The sequence below is a fragment of the Amblyomma maculatum genome, chromosome 4 (genome assembly GCF_055883805.1).
Source record: "Amblyomma maculatum isolate TAMU_Amacu chromosome 4, ASM5588380v1, whole genome shotgun sequence".
NCBI lineage: Eukaryota > Metazoa > Arthropoda > Arachnida > Ixodida > Ixodidae > Amblyomma > Amblyomma maculatum.
In genome coordinates, this window is record NC_139347.1 from 134777482 (window position 1) to 134804448 (window position 26967).

The 26967-nt window shown below is 45.8% G+C and overlaps 1 protein-coding gene across 1 annotated transcript in view; it reads right to left on the reverse strand.

Annotated features, from left to right (window-relative positions):
- Nucleotides 1-26967, reverse strand: part of msk (importin-7 msk) — a 139052-nt gene that overhangs the window by 65520 nt on the left and 46565 nt on the right. Inside the window, exons 9-11 of the mRNA XM_084602529.1 lie at nt 16934-17335; nt 14493-14909; nt 2958-3050 (exon numbers count right to left, since the gene is read on the reverse strand). Of these exons, the coding sequence (XP_084458655.1) occupies nt 2958-3050; nt 14493-14909; nt 16934-17335 (912 nt within the window). The remainder of the gene's footprint in view (nt 1-2957; nt 3051-14492; nt 14910-16933; nt 17336-26967) is intronic.

Here is a 26967-nt window from a genome sequence, read left to right on the forward strand (position 1 = left end):
GAAGGTGAAGCGGACAATTTCGACGAGACGACATGGCGTCAACTGGCGCTTCCAAATGTTACGTTCGAGGACTTTATTGCTGCCGATGACAACTTGGCTGTGGCGCCCGAATTGACCGACCAAGAAATTGTCAATCAGCTGCTTCCTACAGATGATGCTACGAGCAGCGATGAGAGTGAAGAAGAAGGCGAAGAGCGAGCTCTCAGCAGCACCGAGGCCGCCGATATGGCGAGGAAATTGAGAAGGTACCTTGAGAACCTACCTGTGGCCAAATCATTCTATCGAATAAATTTATTCTATCGAATAATGTGAAATGCCGCCAAATGAAGATTATGTCGTTTTTAAATAAATCAGTTCTGTGTGGCCTAAATCCCAATTTGTGTGCTCATTTTTGCTTGGCAGTGCAAAATGAAAGGTAAGGTTTCGCGTGCTTTACCACGCTTTAAAGAAAAAAAAATGCTTTTTTTTCAGCTCTGTGCTTTCCATTTTAGGGTAGCCTTTACTTGGGTTTATGAACAGTATTTTTTTTTATAGGAATTTGTGTGTACTTTTACAACGAATATCGGATATAACGAACAAATTTCCGCGCAAAATGAGACTTCGTTATAACGAGGTTCGACTGTAGTCTGAATAACGGCACTCCAGCACAACACAGCAAAAACCTCAGTGATATGGTTTTTACCAAAAAAATATGTGAAATGAAAAATGTATGGCTAAAAAAAAAAAGCACGATCTGAACAACCTGGTTCTGAAAAATGTATCAGCTGAATGAGGCACTATTGACACTTTCAGTTGATAAAAGCATAGGCTAGCATTTCTTGACATAAGTTTAGTCACTAAATGCAGAAAATGTGTTGACAGTTCAAATGCAGTAGCTAGGAAATTATGTTATCAAGGAAAATATTGACCAGGAGGAAAATAACAAAATTACAGGACAATTTTACTGTCTATAATTTGCTGCGTGTGAATCGGTAAAGTATCAACTAGGTTCTACGGTAAAATTCCGCTATGGGACATGCAAAACATATTGCTGGAGCGGAAACTTCGTACAGTGAAAAAGGACTAGATAACTGTCATTGGACTGAATCGTTCAAAAATAATACTTGCAGTCTATCCCAGATATGTTAAATTATAGCTTGTTACAGAACAGTCAGAGAACCTCCTTGAAAATTGGAGAAACCTCGACAATTCGAATTTTGGGGTATTTTGAATTACACTGCTTGGTCTGGCCAATCTTCACAGAATTCTATGTACAAACGTGAGTGATTCTGCCTCAAACAATTCGAGCGACACGCCATCATGTCTGGGTGCTGGCACACGACCAAAGAAAACGCCCCCACGATGGGTAGCAGTTTGTTACCGGACTACATGCCCCCAAAATAGGGAGAGAAGATAAAACCTAGTAAAACAATGAAAGAATGAATACCATATTCAAATCTAGAACTACAGCTTTCTTTTTTTTTTTAAGATATGAAACTCTTAGGTCGGCTTAGATATTTGATTTCTTAAACTCAACAAAGCCATTTATGGCCGAGTCAAGTGAGCAGACGTTCCAGACAATGCGCACTCCCTAAAGCGTTGATGCCAATGCGAACAACAGTCACTGTTGCACTGTTCTTGTCTAAAAAGCAGGCAAAGATGAGTTTAAATTCACCGCAATGCAAGTGATTCTCGTCAGCTTTTTTTTTTTAGACCATTCAATAATTCAAACCTTTTTCTCAGGTCCTGTGAAGTTCAAATTAACCAGATGAAAAAGCATAGCATCACTGAACAGCCCCGCACACCTCTTCAATTTTCAATTTTAACGTGTGGAGCATTGTGGTGGAGGCCTTGGGCCCCTACTGGTGACACTAGTCACCTAAGACCTTGGAAAACTCCAACATGAGGAACATAGCACTTAATCGGCAATAGCCTTAGGCTTAGTGGTACCATTTTTAATGCGAAACATCTGCCATACAACGAAGCCAGCGCTAAGTATAACGCTGGCCATGCAGTGAAGCAAACTAGCCGACTGAAGGTTACTAGCAGCTCTTAACCAGGCTTGCTTCACTCCCCTCATTGCCCAAAGCACTGCAAAATCCAAATTTACCCGAATCCTAATAAAAGACTGCTGTGCTTACAGTACTCCAACAACAGAATTAGGCTCCCTAACCTAGGCACAGATTGGTGACAAAGCACCGTCTGCAGTATACTAAGCTGCAAAGTAGACTATGTTTAGCAACTCTCGGTGAAAGGCACGCTACCAGTACGCCAGGACCTGACGGGCCGCCCGTCACTGCAGAAGGTGCGTCCTTGGCACATTCTGCATACTCCCTAGGCCACAGGTAGCCTCATTAAATGCAATGCTTTATCCACACTGGCTACATGCTTGGAGGATCGCTGCACACTGCTTGCATGGTATCACTAAGATTAACATGCTCAGCACTAAAGCTGCAGCAAAACTACCTTAGAACTAGTCACTGCTTAACACAAAACACCTGAAAGTAACAAATGGACAACTTATTTCCATTACATGGTCAGCAAATCAAGTGGTAGAGCCGCAGTCTGCCCATACCAAGACCCACGGTTCACAAGCATGGAGCATGAGCCCCAAGACTGACGACAAAACCATCACGACCAGTTGTGCACTGAATCGCAACATTGAGTATGCTTGCATGCCCACACATAAGAAACCGGCTGCTTCCGAATGAAAATTTCTTTATGAAAATAGCTTGCTCTAGTGGGGAAACAATTGTGCTGCCTTGTAAGGCTTGCTAAAGTGGAATGGGAGATGCTTAGTTGTGGCGGAATACACCATACTATACACACCCATTTTCCCACTGCATAGTGCTTGTGGTACGCACCTCTTGGTCTGTCCTTCCGTCTGTGCTAAACCTCTAGTGTACGAGTGTGTTCACACCAAACAGCTATACATAGCAAAATAAACATTGCTGCACCTACACTGGGCACCCACCCACCTGATCAATCTGTCCCTTGCACTGCAGGATGATCACCTCGAGCAGCTTGAGTGCGTGAAACTTGGGGTCTTCACCCGAGTCACCCTCAAGCACCTGGATGCAACAAAAGAAAAGGCAATCCATACATCCAATGCAATCCCATAGCATGCCCTAAGGGTGCCCCCAATACAGTACTGTCTCGAGTCCTGGCTGCAGAAAGTGCACACCCAGTTTTCCAGCAGGAGTTTGCAACTCTGCAGAGCACCCCCCCCCCCCCCCCCCCCCTTGAGCCACGACTATCAAGGTGGAACACAGCTGCACGTGTCAGCTAAAAATTATGATACACCACTGCCTCTACTGCACAGAACTGCCTTCAGATAGCTTTCATGGCCTCTGGCTCCCACCTTCCTGTTTAGGATGCAGTTTGTATATTTACTGTTCTTTTCATTTGTTAATGATTCGCTCAACTGTGTTCCAGTTAAGTTTCAGCTTTATGCAGACAACTGTGTAACATACTCAAAATAAAGAACTCCACTGACCAGGGTTTTTTTTAACAATCCATTGCCAAATGGCCACTAAGTTCCAAAAACAATTTTTTATGTCCATCACTCACAAGAAGTATACATTGAAGTTTTCAAATACTGCTAGCAAAATATCTCTTTCCAAAATAACACTATAATTCCAAGCAACATCCCCCTCCCTCCTCCCCCCTTTCCCAGCATCCTCAGCAGACATCCTTCGCACCCAGACAAAAATTGTTGATACCAGATTACGCATGTGCAATTTGGGACTTATTCACAAAAACTAGCATTACTAAGATAGAAATGGTACAAAGAAAAGCCACTCATTTTATCTTAAAAAGCTTTGGGCGCATTTCGAAACCACTTACAAAAGCGAACATGCCACCATTAACACAGAGAAAAATTCTTTTTTTTTTTAATACAGTAGAACCCCTGCTGCTACGTCCTTGTGGTCGAGTCCCAGCATGACTCTCATAGACTTCCATGTATTAGAAACCCCGCTGTTACGTCGTAGCTTGGGACACGTTCCCGCATGATACGTTGTGAACTCGCACCCCAAGCCAACCCGAAAAACAAGCAGCGACGGTCATGTTTACTTTTTCGGCGAATTGACTTGGCCTGGCTTGGCCTAGCGTTGCTGGCGTGTCTACAGAGGGCACTAGTGATGCTTGGGCAGGCTGTGTCATCATCAGCAGCAGTAGTTGCGCTATTTTTTTTTGCGTCTTGCTGTCTTTCATTACTCCATGCTCCATCCTTTGTGCGGTTGGTGTGTGTGCGACTGACTTCACGATTGCCGAGCTTAGGACTCTTTCCGCGTGTATTTTCCGGCTGTGAATTCGTTCCGCAGTCGTGTGCACACGCGTCCAGCGCACTCAATCGCCCACCTGGCGCGTGCCAACCGTTCAGCACATAAATACAGCAAGATGGCATCAAGAAAGCGCAAAGCGCTATCCTTGGAGGATAAACTGAATATTCTCCGCACTGTGGATGCAAACCCAACGCGGAAGCGGGTGTGCATCGCTAAGGAACTGGGACTTACGCCAACCACCCTCAACTCTATTGTTTCGAAAAGAAACGAGATCGAAGCAAATGCCCGGTCCTTTGACATAAAAAGCAAGCAAGCCCGCGGTGCGGAGCACGTGCAGCTTGACGAGGCGGTGTGCAAATGGTTCAAGCAAGCCAGAGCTGCAGGTGTTAATTTTGATGGCACCATTTTGCGCGAAAAAGCACTGGAGATAGCAGACAAGCTCGGGATCGTCGATTTCAGTGCGTCAAACGGCTGGATCGACAGATTTAAACGAAGGCACGGAATTTGCTACCGAACCGTGAATGGGGAGGATGCAAACGTGGACGTGGCTACTGTAGGCAGCTGGAAAGAGACCATGGCGCGCATTATTGACGGCTACGAACCTAGGGAGATTTTCAATGCCGATGAAGCGGGCCTCTTTTTCAAAGTACAGCCCTCGAAGATGCTTAGCTTGAAAGGCGAGGCTTGCCACGGCGGAAAATGCAGCAAAGACCGTCTCACCGTTTTGTTGTGTTGCAACTCGGATGGCTCCGAGATGATGAAGCCGTGGGTCATCGGCAAATTTCGAAACCCACGTTGCCTAAAGAATATACGTTACCTGCCCTGCTACTACAAGAACAGCAAGGCTTGGATGACGTGCGCAATTTTTGACGAGTTCCTCGCGTACATGGACTCGAATATGGGCTGTCAGGACAGAAAAGTCGTCCTTTTTTTAGATAACTGCTCCGCGCATCCTAAGGACACCACGTCGCTGCGGAACATCAAGGTGGTTTACCTTCCAGCCAACACGACCAGCCACCTTCAACCCTTAGATGCTGGCATCATCAAAAACGTGAAGCATTTTTACAGGAAATGCATCGTGAAGCGATCCCTGGCCTCTGTGGACCGCGGGCAACAGCCAACTGGCATTACGATCCTGGATGCCATGCACTATCTGGCCACGGCATGGAGTGCTGTCACCGCCACAACGGTCAGGAATTGCTTTGCGAAGTGCTTCGGCGACGCAGACAGTGCAGCAGAACCAGGAACCGTGGACAACCCCGGAACCCCCGAGGACTGCGAACTGGACACGGCCATGGAAGCGGTTGGCGCGAACGGGATCGTGTACAACGATTACGTGTCTGTGGATGATGCCGTTGCCACCTCCGAGATGATGACTATCGACCAGATCGTGGCCGAGTGTGTAGACGCGCACAACAGTGGCGACGAAGAGGAAGAGGAGGAGGATGCGCCGCAGCCGGAATCGACGTTTACATTGGCTGTGGCAGCACTGGACCTTCTCAGAAGGTACGTTCGCGACGATCACGAGAGCCACATGGCACTGCAACTTTTGGAGAAGCGAGTTGTGCTCACCGGACGCGAAAAGATGCGACAGACAACGCTGCATGACTTCTTCAAGTGATAACATGGCAATAAATGCATTCAGTTGCCCACTACTGTCATTTTTCAATTTGTCCTACTTCCCGGCTGTTACGTTTCCCGGCTCTTACGTTTTTTTTTACGGTCCCATGAAAAACGTATCAGCGGGGTTCTACTGTACTATTTTTTTCTTACTAGGCAGGGACATAGCAGTGCAATAACCCCGCAAAGCACGTACAGTAAAACCTCGTTACAGGAGACACTCAAGGGAACCCAAAAAGCTGTCTCTTGTAACTGAAAATTCCTGTCAACTCGTATGTGTGGCAGTCTGGATTCCTTTATCTAAATTTTGTTCCATATCAATGCCTTGTTATGTTGTAATAAGTCAGGAACCAAGAAGGAGTGCCTTCTTTTGACTGGAAAGTCAAAATGTCCTTATTGTTTCCGCCGCTATCATCACATTCCTGTGTGACTGAAACAACAGGGTCATTTTGAATTCTCAGTCAAAAGAAGGCACTCCTTCCTGGTTCCTGACATACTGCAACAAAACAGGGCACAAATATGGAACAGAATTTAGATAAGGAAATCTAAACTGCTGCACATACGAGTTGGTACGAGTCAGCTGCGTTGCATGAGTGTACCTGGGTTGTGTCTTATAAATATAGTGAAACAGTGAAATTACTTTAGGGACCTGCAAAAGTTGCCCTTAGTAACAGTATCTCTTGTATGCAATGTTGTTAACATGGCAAACATAGGAAAACCAGCCAAACCATTTTCAAGTGTCTCTTATAACCGAGTGACTCTTGTAACCATGTCTCTTGTAGCGAGATTTTATTGTATAATAATTGTTTAAAGTACTATTTCTTTGTATGAATTGTAATTGAAGGCCACCTTCTCACAAACTACCAAGTTAAAAAACAAACAACCAATTTTTGCATTTCTTTTAAGCGGGGACGCGGGTCTTAAGGGGGGACACTGGTCTTAAAGCCATTTTCTTTAATTTTTGAACTAAAGTGATGAAACTTGGCACACGTGTGCAGTTCCTGGTGCTGATTCCAAGAATATAATTAGTTTTCCTCTGAACCAATTAGGTGTTGAGATAATTAAGAACAGTGGTGCACTTGCTGTGAAAACAATAGGAAAAAAACCACTTCACAAAAACTTCTTATTAGCATATAGCTATATACTAGAATGAATAAGGAACACAATGTTGCAAGCAGATTTTTGATTTAATGATTATTTTTCATTTTATTGCACATTGAAGTTTAGTAGTCGTAACATGGAAACACAGTGGTCACAAAAAGTGCCATTTTAAAAAATTTTAAAGCAATAATTAAGAAATCTGCTTGCAACATTGTGTGCTCCACATATTTGGCTTAATGCTGAAACAAAAATCATTGCTGTATATGCAATGGGTGTTGAGATATTGCATTCACCAACTTGACAGGAGACCAAAATTCACATCTTGAGAAAATGAGAAAAACAAGCGGAAGTCATTTTTGATCACTAAAAGTAAAAAATATGTACATGTCAACTACCAGACATTGTTAATATGCCCCAGGGGCATAGTCATTTTGAGCACTACCACCTTTGTGGCGCTTTTTCAGAGCACGCTGCAAATTTTCTGCCGATGCACGCTTGCTTGTAGATGCAACGGACCGAAGCTTGTCCTTTTCTACCATACGCCGCACACTTCTCTGGCCAGGATTCAAACACAGCTCGTTCAAAATTCCTACAGAGGTCCTTTGGTACCCTATATTAAACTTCAAGACTGCTTCTGCAACTGCGGCCTCAACACTGAAGAGGGATGCGTGCCTTTCTTTTGGTGCCAGTGCCCATATGAGAGAGTGCAGGCTCTCATTATTATTTTGGGTTTTTCCCCTTGCACATCGCTCAAGAAGCTTCTTGTCAGAGAGGCGCTCATAAATTGGTCGCAATGCCTTGCATACATGACTAGGAAGGCTGTAGCGGTGCCTTGGGGCTGGCTCTCCTTTGGCACTGGCAGCATTTTGCCGGCACCAGGAACTTGAACCTGTTGGGCAAAGACTGTGATCCGACTCCTGATCATTTATGTCACATGATAATAGGTAGCCATCACCGCTTTTGCCATTTCTTCTATGTTGCCACTGTGGGACTTGAGTGCCCAGCCATAGTAAGAACTTAGCTTGTTGACTAGATCACCAGTTAGTCTGCCTTTACCACCAAGTGGTTCCGAGCCTGACCCTTTTTGTTTTGACAGCAGATTGCGGAGAGCTGTCCCCATCCGCTTTTGAACATGGTTAATGCAATCTTCTTTGGTGACCTCAACGTAGCCATACACTTGGTCATCTTTCAGGGCGAGGAAGGACCGGCTGTCGCCGTCTGACAGCACCGTTGTATATCTGAGGTTGTGCTTCTGGAGCGATCTTCTAAATAGGATTAGGGCTGCTTCTACTTCCATCTCACCAGCCTTTTTATCAGTATTTTTCTGGCAGACGTGGCTTGCTCTCCATTCTTGGTACGTGGGATCGTCCACTTTCGGTTCCCGCTCACAACCTGCGCAAAAATTGCTCAGGACAACGTAGTCTAGGACAAGCCCCGTAAAAAGCTCGATGACAGTGCCGACTCCGATGTGGGAAGAATGCCCACGAGTCATCCAAGTCCCATCGTAGGACATGGCTACGTTGCCAGGATTGTCAACGTTCAGTTCATCGCACAGCTTCCGGACTGACTCCGCGCATTCAACGGTCACTTTCTCGGCTGCACGCGTCGCGGCAGGCGTCAGCTTTTCTTTTACGTAGCTCTGCCACGTTTTCGTGTGCAGTCCACGATGGGAAATATTCATCGCGGCTAAGATGTCGTTGAATGCAGTCCGCCGGTTGCCGGTACTTTGCATCGCGCGCGCAGCCAGAATGTTCACAGCGAAAGGATTTACACTTTGCTTTCCGTCCACACGCGGCGAACTCCACGCCGATGCCTTGTCGCCGCAGTTGACACATGTCAAGAAAAGCTTGACAGCGAGGCCGTATTCGCGATCACCTCGGCCAATTTTAACACTCCCTCCACATGTTTTACACTTTGCACCGTCAAGAAGGCTGTTGATCGACTCGATGCAAATCACGGCGAAGCTCGTCTCATCAAGCGGGCAGATCGCGGCATCGCTGGCGGCAAAGTCTGTCTTACGTTTCGTTGCTGGCGTTGAATCCAATTCCCGCAGTTTGGCGTCGGCTTTTCTCTTTTCACTTGCCAGATCGGAAGGCGTCAGAAGCGTTGTATCATGACGAACGCGGCTGACGACGTCTGAAGTGTGCTCGCTTGACGGGCCCGCTAGGACTAGCTGATCCGTAGGTTCGTCGACACGGTCACTGGACGCAGGAATCTGCTCGTTTTCGGCCTCTCGCAACACCAAAGCACCTTTCTTAGCATTGCCGATCGACGACTTTTTCCTTTTTTTTTGCCGTATTTATGACGCATCGCAAACTTTCTCATTGGCGTAGACATCGCTGCGAGATCTCCGAGGCGTTCGAGGCTGACAGCACTAGGCAAGATGGCGTCTAAGGGCACGGCTCCGACTGCCCTGACGCGCGCAGCAGATGACGCGAGACGCGAACGGCCAATCACAGGGTCCCTTTTTGTCACATGCACCAAAGCAACGAATAGGAACGTGTGCTGTGGCTTTTTTTCTTTTCTTTGTTTGTATCGAACCAATGACCGAAACGACGCGCAGGAGCGCGAAATTTGAAGGCGAAAAGCCACTCTTTCGAAAGAGACCAAGATCGCCGTGAGCGCGGCCGTGGAAAGGAAGCTATACTTTTTTGAAAATGCGCTATTTTAGTGAAAACATCAGCTTGAAATGAGCCAGCCGACTTGTTATAAATTGATATTACGCCTCAAATATTGACACGAGAGGCGAGAAACTTGGTGGAATCAGAGAATAATAGTTGTAGATTCTAATACTTCAGTTTTCTAAAAATTGATTTTTGGGCAATTTTTCCGCCTTCAAGACCCGCGTCCCCCCTTAAACTGGTCAAAAATGAACGAAAAATTGATTTTGAGAAAAACGCATTTTCGGAATGTTTGTACCTTTGAGCACTAGCCTTCAAAATATCAACACTGAATTCGGTCGGAAAATACGGTAAAATAGAACGCCACGGGAGCCTCGAAATGGCCAAAAATGGATGAAAATTGTTCGAACTTCCCGCACGCGCCGCGGGTGAAGCAGCCGGCTGGCCGCCGCCATCTTGGACTTGTTTTGAAGCTTGTTTCTTTGTGCGCATTTTGCGGCATCTCCAAATGACGTCGCTCAAACAGGACGACACCCGTCGCGGGTTTTCCAAAAGCCGTTTCCGGTCCGCCGATTGGCTGGAGCGCGCGCTCGCGAAGCGAGCCCGTCTCGCGCTTCCCATTGGCCAGCGCGACTGACTTGCCTTTTTTTTTTTTGTTTTGTTTTTAACGTTCTTCGTCACGGCTACTGCTTCGCTCGTTTATGATGCGCTTTCGCGATCGTTATCAGTCGTTCCCGCAGCCGGTGCTGGTCTTTAGACGTAGATCAGTAGACATAGATATCAGGAGTGTATTGAAAACGGAAGCGCCTAGCAAGTGCGCGTCGAAGAACGAGTGCGGCGGCGCGCTGCCAGGATCGCGCGGCGTGTTCTCGACCTAGCTGCAGCACGTCCGGCGGCATATAATCGTTTGCGAGCGGTTCAGAGGCATCAAAGATAGCATTGATAGATTTAACTGTTCAGCTGATACTCATGGTCCCCACCGACGCTACAACTTCGTTGCTTTTTTATCACGTCGCTTCAGACGACAGGCGAGCCTGACATTGCGCCGTTGCCCGCTTTCCTCTTCTGCGGACGGTTTCGTCTTTCTTTTTTCTTTTTTTTCGTTTTCGTTTTTTTTTTTTTTTTCCAGATTGTCTAAGTAATCGCGTCGCTGCGCTCAAGGGGTGTGAAAGTTCGAGCTTTAGCTCCAGCAAGGGACCCCGCGTGCGGCCCTGCATGTGCTTTACAGCAAAGTAGCAAAGTTTCATTCTGGAACATTAGCCAATCTATTAGGTCATTCCAGTATGCCGCTGTGCTTTAGCCTTAAACTTTGTGCAGGTTTATTAATATTGCAAGACCATTGTATCGTTATTTTGAGTATTTGTTTGCATTGAAGGGCACTGCCACAGGCATATGAAGTGGTAAATGAAGCTTCTCACGCTGGTTCTAGTGGCGGTATATTTAGACTTTGTGGCAAGCTTTTACCAGTATCTGGGGAGGGTACTGTTATATGTTTCTCATAAAGAACAAAGCCTCACAACGATTCTATTTATATTACCATAGCTGCAGTGTAGCAAAAGTTAAAGGTCTCAAAATGCAAATACGTTTTTCTCAGTGCTGTTTCTGGACACTGCACTCAGCCTTACTATGCTTTTTCTCTACATTGTCGCCGAGTGACAACGACAAATTCAGCATCACTGCAGTCAAATTGAAAAGATCAGGGGGTGATCCAACACTTACATCACTCTATCGAGATTTTTTCAAATTGCCATTAAAATAATATTGCATGTCAAAAAATTTTGCTGATTTCCTAATGGCATACACTACCTTGGCCATGGGTAATGGTGATAGCTTCAGTTTTAGTTGACATATTCAAAATCCAAAGACAGTTTTGGAAATGGGAACAGCATGACAGTTTTGGTGAGAAATATCACAGTGAGGCTACTGATTGTTCAAGTTATAATATGTGGTCAAACTTCAAATGCCGTTTTCTCAGTTTCATATTTTTGGTCGATCTCTACAGTCTTACGCAGGGTTTTGATAACTTCTTTTTAGTTCACACAAATAACTTTGGTACCATTTTCTTCAGAGAGAAATGAAGTACCCGATGACATTTTTAATATTTTAGTTTAGGCAATGGATAAACGTCAATTTGAGATTAGCTTAATGAGTTCGTGTCAAATAATGCAGCCTTTTACTCTCACCATAATATGTGAGGATGACGTGCCTTTTTGAGAAAAATGAAGGATGTCATCGGGTATGGGAAGACTTTGGCTATCAATCTATGTAATTAAAAGCAACGAAATGCAATGAAAAAGTTCATTAAAGCTGTGTAAGAAATTCACTAATTATTCTCTGGACTTTGTTAGATAACTTTTGATCTAAGACCACCAGCTCAATTATAATTACATTTTTGAAATCAGGAGAGAAAACCACATCTGTGTGCAGAGTTTCGTGAGATTCTAGCCATAACTAATAAAGTTAGTTTTAAGACCCTCGTCCCCCACCCCCCCCTTAAGTATTCTCTTTGCCTTTCTGCTCAGGTGTTCAAGTGGCATTCACCCTATTTATTTTCAGTTCCTAGTCAAAACCCTGATATACCGGACTCAAATCTAAATACTGATTAAAATACCATATAAACCATATACAGTCGAACCCGGATATATCGAACCCGGTTATATCGAACTCACGGAATATCCCCTTGAAAATCCCATGTAAAAGTATAGGAAAGCTGCGTCATATATCGAAATCAATTTCACCGGTCGTTTGATATATCTAACTCCGCACCACGCACTGGAAAGTGTGCCTTTCCCAAAGACGATCGCATCACCCTCGGCCGTTTCCCGCATGACGTTTTCAAGCCACGCACAGAAGTAATGAGAGGGGACAGTTCGGCTAGGGCAGCACCGCGCCCATTCCCTAAAGGCACGCGCATTTGCGGTTATCGTTTCCCGCCTGCCAGTACGTGACGTTTGCAAACCATGTGCGTGAATGAACCAGAGAGAACCGGTGGGAACGAGAGGGGAAAAACGCGACAGAGCAAAGCGCAAGGGTGTGCCTATTCTTTTGCCGAGCTATCTCTCTCCTTCCTCTTTCCCAGCCTTCGTTCGCAGTAGCACGCGCTACGCATGCGCCAAGCCAGCTCAGCCCATTTTCAGACACAACGTCGGACGCTTTCTCCAGCGTGTGTTGCGAACCCTCTGCGCGCGGCGGCTGACGTGGCTATGGCGCCTGCGGAAGTTAAGGATCGGCAGATTTGTATTTTTTTTTTTTTTTTTTTGTGAGAGTAGTCTATTTTTATCGTTGTGCTGTACGCGCGCACGCGGCGTAGCGTAAGATATGGCGTGACGAAGCGGCATTTTTTTTCTGCGGGAGTCGTTTATCCTTGCATGTATGAATCAACGAAAGCACGTGGTGAGCTGCGATCATGACACCGACTTTTAGCATTTTTCGCTTCAAACATCATTTGCAGCTACTGTATCACGTTTTCTAATGATTTTGTGGCAGTGGACTACGCCCGCCCCAAGCACGGCGTGGTAAATCAAACCAGGCTTGTGCAATCAAGCCGTCAGGGCCAGTCTGCCAAGTTCGCTGCCCAGCCGCCACAGGAGCTATCAAAAGATAAACACGCCGCGATGTTATCGCTGCGCAGCATCTTGGCACGCTGCCAAGAAATGAGCTGTGGATGAGACGACCGAAACGAAGTGTGACATGCAAGCGAAAACGCTCGCGATTTCTGCTGCGGCGACACAGAAACCTTGTTTTGAGCTGCCGTGATAACTCGAGCGGCGAGAGGGACACAGTTCGAACAAGTTGGAAATTTTTTGCTCTATCGCTGCCGCTCGTCTCTGAGATCACTTCATCGCTTGCATGTGAACGACCTGGCCTTAACGCTTTTTTTTCTCGAGTGCAAAAGTGCAGGGTGGGTTCATTATGCGAGTGAGTTGATTATGCGACAAATACGGTATCGTTTTTTCGCATCGTAAGTGCCGCCCCAAGCCGATTTTTTGCATATCGAATTATCGATATATCGAACTATTTCGCGATCCCCTTCGAGTTCGCTTTATCTGGGTTCGACTGTATAAGTCAAGTGGGAATATAGATCAACCACCTTAACTAAGTGAAAACAGAAAAATAAAAAAAAAGTGACGATGCGCGCATATTTACAATATCGGCACTGACCTTGCATCACCGAAGCAACGAACTGGCTCCGAACTTTCAGCAATGCCGTCGGAAGACCATTCTTTGCTGCTCACCACCACCCATCAGAGTGCGTCATCTAGTTCCATCAAGAGTATTGCTTACGTAGCATTCTTTGAAAGGTTGCACGTGAAAAGCTCATCCTGTCCCCGCCACCGCACGGTCTTCTCTTAAATGCCGAGCTGTCACTGAGATAGCGGCCTGTTTCCGTTCGCTTCAGCGAACATCAACTTTTTCTGGAAAGCCACTGTAATCTGCCCCCACAGGTTGCTATTCATTGCTAAAGAGTCAAGCAAAGACACGCGAAAACAAACACACCAAACAAAAAAAAAAAAAAAGAAGAAAAAAAAATCCAGCAACTACAATATGTTGATACCTCTTTGGCTGCCTGTTGGCGAGCAGGCACACCACATGTTGCCAGACTGTGCCTCAAATTCTGCTGAAGACTCTTATATAAGACAAGGGGCAACTTTAGCTTTTTTCAAGAAAAAATCTCGACCTACGTTTTGCTTTATACGATGAAATAGGCTTGAACACTGTAGCATTATTACTTTTTTCTCTTACATAATCTCTTTTTGTTGCAGCAAGCCTATTCTCTGTGGGCACAATGAAACCCTTAATACAAACTAACGCTGCTCTCTTTTCTCCCACCTAAACAGCCTATCTGTGTTCTTACTGAGAGTACACAGTGTGAAAGTGTGCTCACCGCCTTGCACATGTTGTACATAGCCAGCAGGTGGTTCTCGTTGCTGACAAACGCTGGCGTGTCCACGGTGACAAAGTTGTGCAGGGCGGGCATCATGTCGGTGAAGAAGTCGAAGGCGTCCTTCTGGAAGGCATGGTAGAGGGCCTCGAAGGCCTTCCACATGTCGGCCGACAGGGGGCCCCGGCAGGAGAGCGAGTAGAGCAGCGAGAAGGCCTCCTCATAGAACTCGAGCAGGGACTGTCCCAGCACCTGGCCCACCAGCAGCTGCAGAAGGGTGGGCTCCAGCAGGGCCACCAGCTCCCGCTGTTCCTCCAGCACTGTCACCAGGGTGTCCAGTGTGTTCAGCACGCCCATGGCCACCATAGCCTTCTCGTCCCCATCGCCACCTGTCTCCACCACCTGCGTGAAAGTGGCCGCCTGCACAGGTGGAGGGAACGCATTAATTCAGCAAGACTTCAGTCCTCATTAAAGTGAAGCCATGCACCAAGATTGCGTGAATCGTCTACCACAATGCAATTTATCCTAAAGCGTAAGAATCATGTAAGAACAACTGTCGTTGGGAAGCAATGACAAAGCTCTGAAGTGTTTTGCAAGTAAGAAACCTCCACATCTGACACAAGTCCAAAGCATATACCACAGTTTCTAAATTTTAAACCTGCTGCTGTTATAAGGTGACCCCAAAAAAAGAATAGCTATGAGGGGGGGGGGGGGGGGGGGGGATAAAAAGCCCCAAATGCAGTCAGACAGGAAATAGGCAACCTCTGAACAAGAAAGACATAATTTGAAAACTCCATGCAACGCATGTGTAGCTGACCTTGATACTGTTATGGGAAAGGTTCTCAGATGAGATTTTACTCAACTAGGGGTGATGGCAGCTCAGATCAGTGCACCCTCAGCGCAGTCATTCTCAGGCAGTCTGTCGCACTTCGTCCTCTGGTGCATAACCAGAACCTACCGATAAGTAACACAAGTGAGAATATAATGAACTTGTGACTATGCCGCCAACTATCTCTTAGCGGGTGCTGAATAACTGGATATTTAGTTTAGTAGGATATTTTGAGTTTAGTTTTCAGCAAATGAGCACTTCGGCAAAATTTTCATGTTCCCAGAACAGAACGCTTCAAATGCATAGAACCTACACAAAAAATGCAGACCTGCAAATCAGGTATTTGCTCCAAAATGCCAAGCACCACGAAGTGTGGCTTCAGCGGTACGCACAAGCCCTGTGCTTGGCTGTGCAATTTCTCCCTCCAGTGCGTTTTACTTTTTCATTTAAATTATATTCAGTATGACAAACACCAGATGTTACACTGCAAGTATACAGTAGATAAGTTGGCAGAAAAAATGCCCTTGGCCTAGTTGCATAATCCAGTCACCTAAACTGTGTTATAAAATGAGGGAGCGTGAAAAGGAGTAAAAAAAAAAATACAGGATAAGCCTTGTACACCCATTGTAGTCACGCGGCTGCTCACGAGATTAAAACAATAATATGGGAACAACTGAGAGCATGGGCAATGTGAAACAGTCGACGGTGGCAGGCAGACAGAACGAGAATATGCATGAAGACGCAGGTGCCTTCTTGTTTAACTCCTCATAGGTGCCAGCACTTGCATCCTTTTCTTCCAATGTACACCCGAGAATAGGAGGCAGTGCTGTACCCTATGAACTCGGCAATCCTCACAGAGCACCCACCGACAGATTTTTACTTTTCACCAACAAAGCTAATTTTCGATATTGCCTGCAAGGCCTCAAAGGAAGACCAGCCCCTTGCACAGTCTCACTTGTAGACACATCATGGACACCCAGGGCCTGTTGTACCACCTGAAACTGCCTTTTCTCCAAAGCAGGGGTTCTCAAACTGGGTTCCGCGGCCTGTCTTCTTGTGTTCCGCGAGAATCCTCAGAGCTCAAGGCAAGCACTGCTCTCAAAGAGAAATTTAATGATGAAGGCATGGTGACATTTTGTATGGGGACTGCTTCACTGTTTCCATGCCTCTTTGAAAGGGAAGTGGACATTTTGCTTCCCTTTGCAACTACATATGCATGTGAACAGGCATTTTCAGCCCTCGCCTATCTGAAGAACAAGCACAGGAGCAGTCTTGACCTGGCAGCTGATATGAGACTGGCTCTGAGTGCTTCTGAGCCACGCTTTGACTTGCTCTTAAAAGGGAATCAGTACCACCCATCACATTAGTACTTGTATTAATCTGTGCAATAAACATTTAACCTTTGTAAATAAAAACAAGGGGGGGGGGGGGGAAGGGGGGGGTCCCTGAAACTTATTGAAGGCTTTTGGGGTTCCTCCAAGCAAAAACGTTTGAGAACCCCTGTCCTAAAGCATCAGCAATGTTGAAGGTGATATGAAAAACGAGATCCTCTCAGCCCAATGCACCAAATAAGTCATGATATTGACAGAATGAGGCGAGGGGAGGGGGTACTTGCCAGGTGTTGTGTCATCTCCGCAGCAATGGGTGCAATTTGGTCAGAGTACATGCAGACTATTTTTTGCATGACGTTGGTCATGTCGTCGTTCTCAGTCTCGCGAATGATCTTGAGCAGCTCCATGGTGATCTCCTTGATGTGGGGCTCCACACTGGGCTGGGCCTTTTCCTGACAGGTGAGGCAGGCCTGCAGGGCAACGGCCGCCTCGACTCGCACGGGCAGCTCACTGTCATGGAGCAGGCAGTTGGTGAGCAGCTCGATGGCGCGTAGCAGATTCGCCTCCGACCGGAAGGGCATCTCGCAGAAATAGTGTAGCACCCAGCAGGCCCGCGCCCGCAGGAAACCCTCGGGGCTGCCAAACTCCGGGTAGACATGTGCCACCAGCATCGCCTCCATCTGGTCCTGCATTGCATCATACCCGGTTGTCAACATTCGAGGAGAATAGCTGTGCAGCAGAACCAGCCGAAGACCTGAAAACAGTGATTGTTTTCACTCTAAAATGTAAGCCACACAACCCCTTCCCAATGGCTGGGCCAGCAATAGAATGGCATGCAGACAGGTCCAGAGATCAGTCACCAGTGCGAGGCCTCCAACATCAAGACTTGACTGCTCAGGCAGACGATGCAATGCCCCAGAATAAGGTAAGAGAGCAGATCACCATGCATAAAAGTGGAGGTGGCTTGTTCTCATAACAATACACACAGGCCGCCACTTACTCAGCCCACTTGCCCAAACGGCCGCTTCCCTGGACAATAGAAAGCGTACTATCACATGACCGCTGAAGGATGGCTCTCAAACTAGCCTCCATGATACCCTTGGTTTTTCGGTTCCCTGATAGTCTATATCCATACGAGCCACTACTCTCACATATCCTCGTGCCCACCTCTTTAGTGCTAACCATATTGCAATCACTTATATGGCAAAAACTTGCCTCCTGTAAATTTGGAAGGCCCGGATAATTTGAACCGACAGCACAGACGTGGCCAAAACCTACGTAAAGCAATGATGTTGGACAGCCTTATATCCCTGTCACACGGCCGACTCGGAACTACCTTGAACTTCCTTAGTCTAAAGGAGCGCAAGGGAGTCGCAGGGAGTTTCGCCTTAAAGGAGTTGTCCCCGTGTCACACGGCTTGCAACGAGCTTCTCAGAGCAGCCAACAGGGGGCCATTAGGCGCTGTTTATTTTGCACAAAGATATAAAAAATAATGTCCAAAACAAACTGAAATATTTTTTATACTACTATTTTTCTCGCAAAATGCAATTAGCTTTAGTCATATCAATATAAAAGAACACACATTTGCTGAAAACAACGACCATGCTCTAAACATAGCCATTTTTTCCGCTCTGCTGGACACCATGCGCGGCGTTGTGCAATACGTGGTGCAGTCGCGACAATTAAACGCAACTAACTGAGTTAGAATACAATTTTATGCAATAAAAACTAATATATTTAGGAGTAAAAATTACATTATTGAAGAAATATGTTATTTAATGACTCGGAAGCAAAGCACATTGGAAACGAGAGTACTCCCTTCGCCCATCAATGGAGATCGTCGATCTCCTTTGCTTCAAAACTCCATTTAACTTCCTTCCATAATGGACTGCCGTGTGACACGGCACGCATCTCCCTCGAGGTAATGGCTACCTTGGTTGAAGGGAGTTGAAAGGAGTTCAGCCGTGTCCGTGTGACAGAGGTATTAAATTCGAATGCTACATGTTGCACTAGATCATTCAAACGGGCTCCCTAAAAGAGGTCACATTCAGATGTGACCAATACAGTAGGAGATTTTCATAATTAAGGCTCTTAGTTTCCGGTTATTTCGCAAAAATTATCGTTTTTTTTTTTGCAATATTAGGTGTCAGCAGCTGCGTTGTTTCTAATGATATTTTGGTAACGGACATCAATAGGGTAGAAAAATGACAAATTTTCCTTATTCACAATATGTCACAAGGGGGAACTGGAGGACTCAAAATAAATTTAATGTCACTTCAAATAAAGCAAAAAAAAAATTCAGGGGCACTCTGGCTCACTAAAGTGCTTCAAGGGGAAGCCTTCCCCGCTGCGCTGCTTAGGCATTGACTGCGAGACCGTTTGTGATTGACTAGAATTGTGACATACTGCGCCTTTTCTTAGCTGTCAACCAATTTTAAAGGCCTACTTGACCGAAAATCCTCGCCGGTTAACTATGCTCCCAATGCATCGGCAATGTAACCAACATTACTAATCTGCGTTTTTAAGGGGGGACGCGACCTTTGAAAACCGAAAAATCGCGAAAAAGTCGATTTTTGGAAGATTATATATTCCGGTAGTATGTCTTATAAACTACCATTTCTGTAATTATCAATGCCCAACTCGCCGTAGAAATGCTCGAAATTAATTATTTAACAAGCGGCGGCAGCCGCGGAGCAGCGAGCAAGCGCCGAAAATTCCCAAACTTCGCGCGCGCACCATTCCTCTCCCGCCCAACTGAGCGCCGCCATCTTGGTCTTGTTTTGTTTGTGAATTCTTGCGCTTTCTTCTGCCACCCTCGGCGGCGGCGACGGCGGCGCGGTCGAGGCGTGGCTTGCTACCGATTGAGAGCCTCGTGGCGGCTTTCAAGTTTCCCGCGCTCGAATTCAAGGCTGCGATTGGGCAAAGCGCGCGCTCCGCGAGAACGCGGGGGATCGGGCGACTACTATTGGCTGCTGCGGCCGCTGACGCGTCGGTCTCCGCCTCCCCGCGTCGTCTGCTACGGCTCTTTGCTGTCGTTGTTGGCTGCCTCGAGGTGCGACACGCATTCAGTGCAGACTTTGCTAACTTTTTTTTTTTTTTTCGTTTCGGCGTTTATGCCGCGGAAGATAACCCGGGAAGTCGCTTGTCGCGTTTGGGCCGCTTCTTGTTCCTCCGGCGAGATGCCGCGATAGATAAACCGGGAAACCGCTTGCTGCGTCTGCGCCGCCTACCAAGCTAGGGCGAAATGCCGCGGGGGAATCGGGAATGCCGATTGTCGCGGCTTGCAGGGCTCAGGATCGACGGATCTCAGCATGTGGAAAGTGGTCCGCGGCACCAAGGCGTTCGCTGTAGCTGATCGGCTAGTCGCACAGATGTTCGCTGTAGCCAAGATCGACGGAGCGCCATAGCCCTAATGTATATTTTGACGGCCGCACCGGACTTGTTCGTGATAATTGCGAGTGTTCGTCTTAAGTGGGGCCTTTATAAGTGGGCTCGACTGTACCTGAATAAATTTTTGAGGGCAAGGCAAGCCCATGTATTCAAAATATTATGTCTGGAATTTGTCATAATTAATTTGGTTAATCAACATAGGTCTAATTGATAACAAAAAATCCAATTCTATGCTATTTTTCAGCAAGAAAATTTTGAAAAAGGGCTTTGTCTTGCCCTGAGGAACCTATCTAGGAATCAGCATGACAAATTGCACAATGCCAGTGCCTTTCACAATTTCTCCAGGCTTGATATAAAGGACCTATTCGAACCAGTTTGATATGCTTCTGTAACTTGAGAATTAGCGTGCACAATACTATGAAACTTGGTGGTTTTTCATTTGTTAATGTCATGAGCCTGTCTTGAAAATTTCATCATGATAACTTGAGAAACAAAAAAGTTATTGTTCTCTCAACCTTTGAGAGCCGTTTTCTCAGAATCAACTTTTTTCACGGTGTGGCTGCTAGGGAAAGTCATAGCTCAAGAACCGCTTATTGGATTTTCATGAGGTTTTTTTTGTTATATACCTAAGTAAAATTCTGAGGGCAAGACAATTCGTTTTTTTCAAAATATTTCATGTGTAATTAGGGGCAGTCAATTAAAATATCGTTAAGTCAGGTGTAAATTTGAACACTAAATTTGGGGCTGTACTAAAATTTTTCGGAGAGGAAATTTGGAAAAAGGGAATTGTCTTGCCCTGGGGAAACTATCCAGGAATGACCATAACAAATTTCACACTGCTAGCACATTTTGCAAATTCTCCAGGCCCGCCCCTAGGGACCTATGTAAACTATCTTGATATACTCCTCTAACTTGAGAACCGATGAGCCCAGCTCCATGAAACTTGGTAGTTCTTCAAATGTATGTACTATGAGCATACCCTGAAAATTTCATTCGAATACCTCAAGAAATAAAAAAGTTGGTGTTCAAGGGTAGCCTCCCCCCTTAAGGCTGTAAAGCGTTTGGTCTTATAGTTACACGCGGTTAAAAGGTTTGGTAGCAGACGACGCAGCCCTCTAACGGCGTGCTAAGCAACTAAGCATCAAACCGGAAATTGCGTACATTTGAGACGCTCCGCGGCTCCGCTACCACTGCCGCTACCCGTGCGCGAGCGGCCCTTTCGCTTTGCTATCTTCGCGTGCTATTTGCTTTTGCGCTGCTGCATCTCGGTAGTCTCGCTGCGAATGCTGACTTGGCTACTGTGGCGTCAATATCTGAATTTTTGGCGCCATGCCAACAAAATGCGTCGCTGTTGTGTTGGTTGCTCCAACACGCACTCGATTCCGGGGATCAGCCTTCATCGGTTTCCGAAGAGCGATAAACTGCGCAAGTTATGGGTCTTGGCGTTGAAGCGAGACCGATGGGAGCCGAGCAAGACAAGCGTTTTTTGTTAGGCGCACTTCAAAGCTGAGGACTTTGTGCATGACGCCGACATCTCCGCAAGTTTGCTGTGCAACCAGCAGAAACGACTTTTGAAGCCCGATGCGTTGCCTTCAGTTTTCGCACACTGCAAACGCAGCGAGAACCTTCGGCCAGCCTTCGAGAAGTGCTGTCGTATGGAGGTGATTATGCTTCTTTACAGTTGATACTACAGTGTTGCACCACAGCAGCCTTTATTGTTTTGTATTAATTTTTGTAGATCGTGAATAACGCCTTAGCGGCGTCTGCTACTGCGAGCGTGGGCTCGTCTTCGGCAATCATTGCAGCGCCTGAAAGCAACCCAGATATCTGTCTCGATGTTTGCAGTAACCCTGCAGTGTCAACATGTGATGGTAAGTTGTATGAACTTACTTCAAAAAAGACGCTTTAGTGCGATATGGATAGGACACTGTAGCTGTATATGTGGCCGCGGCACGCGAAAGCACTGACGTTTGGTGCTTGACAGAAACCTCGCTAAAACTTGTATAGTTCTTTACAAGGAATAGCTTTTCTGCCACTGTCCACGGGATGGCCACAATGGCCATGGCACATTTAGTGATGTATTGTCAAGTTACACATGGAAAAAAATAATTAAAAAAAATTGTTTACTGACACATCCCTGGTCACTTTAGTGTCACAGTGCATCTCGACCCCTCGATTTCCAGCACCTATCTGAGCTTGTAGTTTCGTTCAGATTTCATTATGTTGGTCTTACTGCTATACCACTTTTGTTAGCTGTACAAACTCAATTGGTTTTGTACCGATTTATACGTTTTGTGTGTCCATTGTTTGTTCTAATAAAGGCTGTTATCTGTAGTTATCTCCACGTTCTGGAAAATGGCATCTCTAGTTTCTCATTAGCACCTGATGTTGCACTTCTCTACATTGGCGCATCTGCTATTGCACCCTATGACAGATTTTATTTTTCAATATTACATATTGTTCATTCTGTTTGGATAGCCACTGTTTCAGGGTAACTGATTTTTTTTTTTTTAATAAAGCATAGTAGCTTATACAAGGAAAAATTTAGATCAGTTCATCTGCCCACCGGCCAGCCGTGTTTAGTGCCTCGTCGGGCGGTTCGTTCCGCGAATGATGAGAAAAAATCTTAACTTGTTTGACGAAGATTCATGGCACTAGACATTACTTTTGCCATGACAAAGCTAGGCAATTAGTTTTATCAGCGAAAACGAAACTGAAACGCATGTTTTGGCTTTCGGCTTTTGGGGTACATAACAATGACAACCTACCACATACGTGACATATGCTTCATTGTACAAGCAAACATGTCGGATATTAGCTCCGATCGCGAATCTGGCGAAGTGTCTTCGGATGAAGAGACCAGATATGGGGTCGTTCCATATCAATTCGAGCCGAGAAGCGATTCCGCCGAGCGTAACAGCAGTTCACAGCACCCGCCTTCGGCTCCATGGCCCCCCCCCCCCTAATTTAGACAGAATTATGAGCACGGCATGGTACGTATTCATGCATGCGTGTGTTGGACTGCTTCGTTGGAAATGCATGTGCACGCTCTTATCGCAGGTGCAGCTGCGCCCGATGCATTGTAATGCCAACCTGCGCGGAATGTGTGTGTTGCCGCGAAGATCAGCACAGCAGGTCCTGTTAAAGATAATGAATGGCCAGACTTGCGTCACTGAAAACGCCGAATTCGTGACATACTGCCTCACGCCATTCATTCTCGAGGTCGAGTACAAGAAACTACAACATTACCACCCGCGCTTTCACGATGTCGTTGAAGTGAATGCGTAAGCTATTTCAGTGATTATATCCAAATGCACACAATGTAATTTTGACTATATTTTGCATTATTTCTCAGTCGATACAGGTACACTGCGTACCGACAGTTTGCGTGGTGGGCGTATGGTCGGCTAGGCCCAGCTGTGTCGTAACACTGATAAGGAAAACATTTCCATCGGTTGAGTACACGGGCTTCAAGTGGTCCTAGGCAAGTGTGTTAATGAACTCGCTTCATATATGACACGTTTTTGTGTGTTGTGTTGTGTTGTGTTGGGTTTAGTGGCGCATAAGCAACTTAGGCTATCATGCGCCAATTTCATGGTTAAGGGGAGATGCGCGTCGAAAAAGCGAGTTTTCCGAGTAATTTTTCAGTTTTGAGTTTTTGCCTGTAAAATTATCTTTGAACATTTAGCTACAACTTTCTAAAAGATCGAGGCAAAATTCGATCGTGAAGTTAGTAAAAAGTCCATTTTATTCAACCACGGTGGCTCGAGAAAGTGCTATTTTCCGCGCAAATCGTCAATTTTCGTGCGCCTATACCTCGAGAACGCCGCGTCGCCCGCCATTGCCGTTTGCTGGGAGAGGTTGAGCAAGCCTTTCTCTTGTAGATAGCATCTCTCGCAGTTTCGTATCTCGGCTGCAAATAATAAAAAAAAACTTTTTCCGCGCACGCTTCGAGCGTCCCTACTGGACCTTTTAAATCACGTGGTGCTCTAGAGAGGCCGCCATTGGCCTAGACTGATACGACGCTGTGGCGAAGCCTACCTCCTGCTTTCGTTTTGTGCAGCGTCTGGATCGCGCTACATCGTGCTCTGCTAGTTCTTTTCAGCGGCCTTTTAGCATTTGTTGAGTTCGCGATGAACGACACGCAAAAGCGCAACTTCCGAGCTCGAAAGTCTCGGTCGAAGAACCCGTACCGAGGACGCCGTCGCGGACCTCACCGGAAAGCTGCAGCGAGAGACGCAAGCTAGTCCTAACCAGGCCAACGTGCACTCGGACAAGATCGATGCCGCGGTGAACTTTGTGAGCACCTCGGAGGTGAAGATTGGACTCTTCAAGGAAGATAGGGCAGCATGCGGTCATCGATATTCTAAGAGTGGTGCTGGTAAGCGGTGCTGCTTGCCCTACGTGCCGCACCTGTACCCTTGCGGTACGCGAACCGGTGGAAAAGCGAAAGGGGATTTCGGCCTTTCTTGAGCTGCACTGTGAAAGTAGCGAGTGCCTAGCATCAGTGCTTTCTGCTGTGCACACCTCGAGCTGCGTTGTGCCCGGTGGACTTGCAGATAGCGCCAGTGGAAATCAGGACTATCGGAGTCGAAGCTCTCGCGACAGCTTCGCCGTCAACGTGAAGGTGGTGGTGGCTGCGCGCGCGATTGGCATTGGACACGAACAGCTGTCGCGATTTTGTGCAATTCTTGACCTGCCGAACCCATTACACCACAAGAACTTTGCTGCTATCGGCAAGAAAGTTCATGGTGCGGCCATGAAAGCAGTGGCAAGAAGTTTCATGTGCTTTTGTTGTGTTTATGAAAAAATACAGATCTTTGAAACTTTCAAATGCAATTTTCTCCATTCGTAGTTTTCAGCATTTTTTACATTTTGTGCAACAAATTTTGAGTACTTTCAGTGGTCAGATCTGGATGAAATTTCGCGCACAGCCTCTTCAAAGTGTGTAGAATGTTGTTATCTACCTGGTTATAAAAAATCTCTTGAACTTTTTTTGAAAAAAATTCAGAATGTTGACACATGGTGCCCAAAATATACACATTGGTGTTCCTGAATTTTTTTTACAATTATAGGATAAAATGAATAAATTTGAAGTAGCTTTCGACATACTATATTACCAAAGCAACATAATGAGCTATTGCAAGCTGGTCTAAACATGCATTTCATTATCAAAAAAGTGTGCACAAAAGGCCCTATATTGTGCTTTTGCAGACACTTCTACACAAAAACTAATAAAGATATGTGAAAAGTAAAAACATATTTGGAATCTGCATTAAAAACTCTATAAATGGCCAATGTTTCATAACCTTAGGTTCAATATTAAAGAAAAAGTGTTTTCGAGGAGCATCTCCCCTTAAGAGTGTTGTATTTATGTAATTTAATCTTACATTCTGTTTAGGACGTTTGCTTCTATTAAAAACCTGAAAACACAGGGCAAATCAACAAGCGCATTTTCACCTAAAAGCAAAGCTGGATGAAGAGGAATGTGTTGTTTGTAAAACTGTGTAAAATGTTTTTTCCTCAGTTGTTCAAGTTGTCTGCATGAGATTAAAATGTGGATGACTGTTAGCTCGTGTCCGCATGAATCACACAGGGGCTTATCCTGTTTAGTTAAAATGAAACTATGTGTTAAATGTGTGTGTCCTATGCGAAGACGGCATAGAGCCACTTCTTTGGAACGTTCAAGATGGGTGCTCGATTTCCACTCTTCTATTACAGGCTTTATGAGGTGTAGCTTGTTATTTGTTTCAGTGTTCCAAGTGGACTGCCATTTTTGTGTCAGTCTACTCTGTACCAATTTCATGCAGTCTTGAGATGGTATCTGCACTTGTTTTATTTTCTTGTCTCGAGCTTTGGCAGCGCACATATCTGCTTTTTCATTACCTCGGATTCCTACATGACTGGGTACCCAGCAAATTTTTATGCTTCGTCCTTCATCTGTAAGTGTTGCTATGCTGTGTATGATGTTTCCAAGTATTGGTATAACTGCATTTCTTGTGTGAAGGGCTGTGACTACACTTAGGGAATCTGTGTAAATAATACTTCTCCTGAGGTTTTCTTTCATTATTTTCTCTATGGCAACAGAGACAGCATAGCATTCAGCAGTAAAGATGGACGCGCACTGTGGAAGTCTCATTATTTCCTCCCATTCGCCTTGAACAACTGCGCTTCCGACATAATGATCTGTTTTCGAGCCATCCGTGTAAAAGTCTGTGAAGTTACTGTATTTTTCTTTCAGCTGAAGGAATTCTTGTATGAAATGCTCTTGTGGGGTTATTGTTTTTTGGAACTGTGTAAGAGAGAGGTCGCAAACTTCAGGGACCAGGTACCAAGGAGGCAGAGGGTTAGGTCTTTTGGCAATGCTAGGTAAACAATCCGGTAGCTCAACCTCTTGACACATTTGCTCAAATCTTAGGAGCAGTGGTCTCACTGCATTGGGTTTGTTGGTGAATAGTGTTCTAGAAGGGCATTTAGTTACTAGAGAATAGCAGATATGCTTTGGCAGAGATCTGATTTTAAATATATAGGCACATGTAAGTGAAGTTCTTCTGATTTCAAGAGGAGGTTCATTTGTTTCCACAAGCAGACTGGATATAGGAGAAGTTCGGTATGCTCCACATGAGAGTCGAAGTCCTGTGTTATGTACCGGGTCTAGTTTTTTTAAATATGATGGTCTAGCTGACCCATACACTATGCAGCCATAGTCTAAGGTGGAGCGTACGACAGATCTGTAAATGTGTTTAAGGCATGTCCTGTCAGCGCCCCAGGAATGGCATGAGGGCAGCAAAGGGGAGGTGGTGATGATGGTGGTGGTGATAGCGGAAGCGGCGCTGGTGTTCAACCGAAATGTAAAGGTGCCATACTCATCGCTGTAAACATCAGCCAAGAAGGAACAATGGGATGCTTCCTCGTTTTTTGTTGCCCG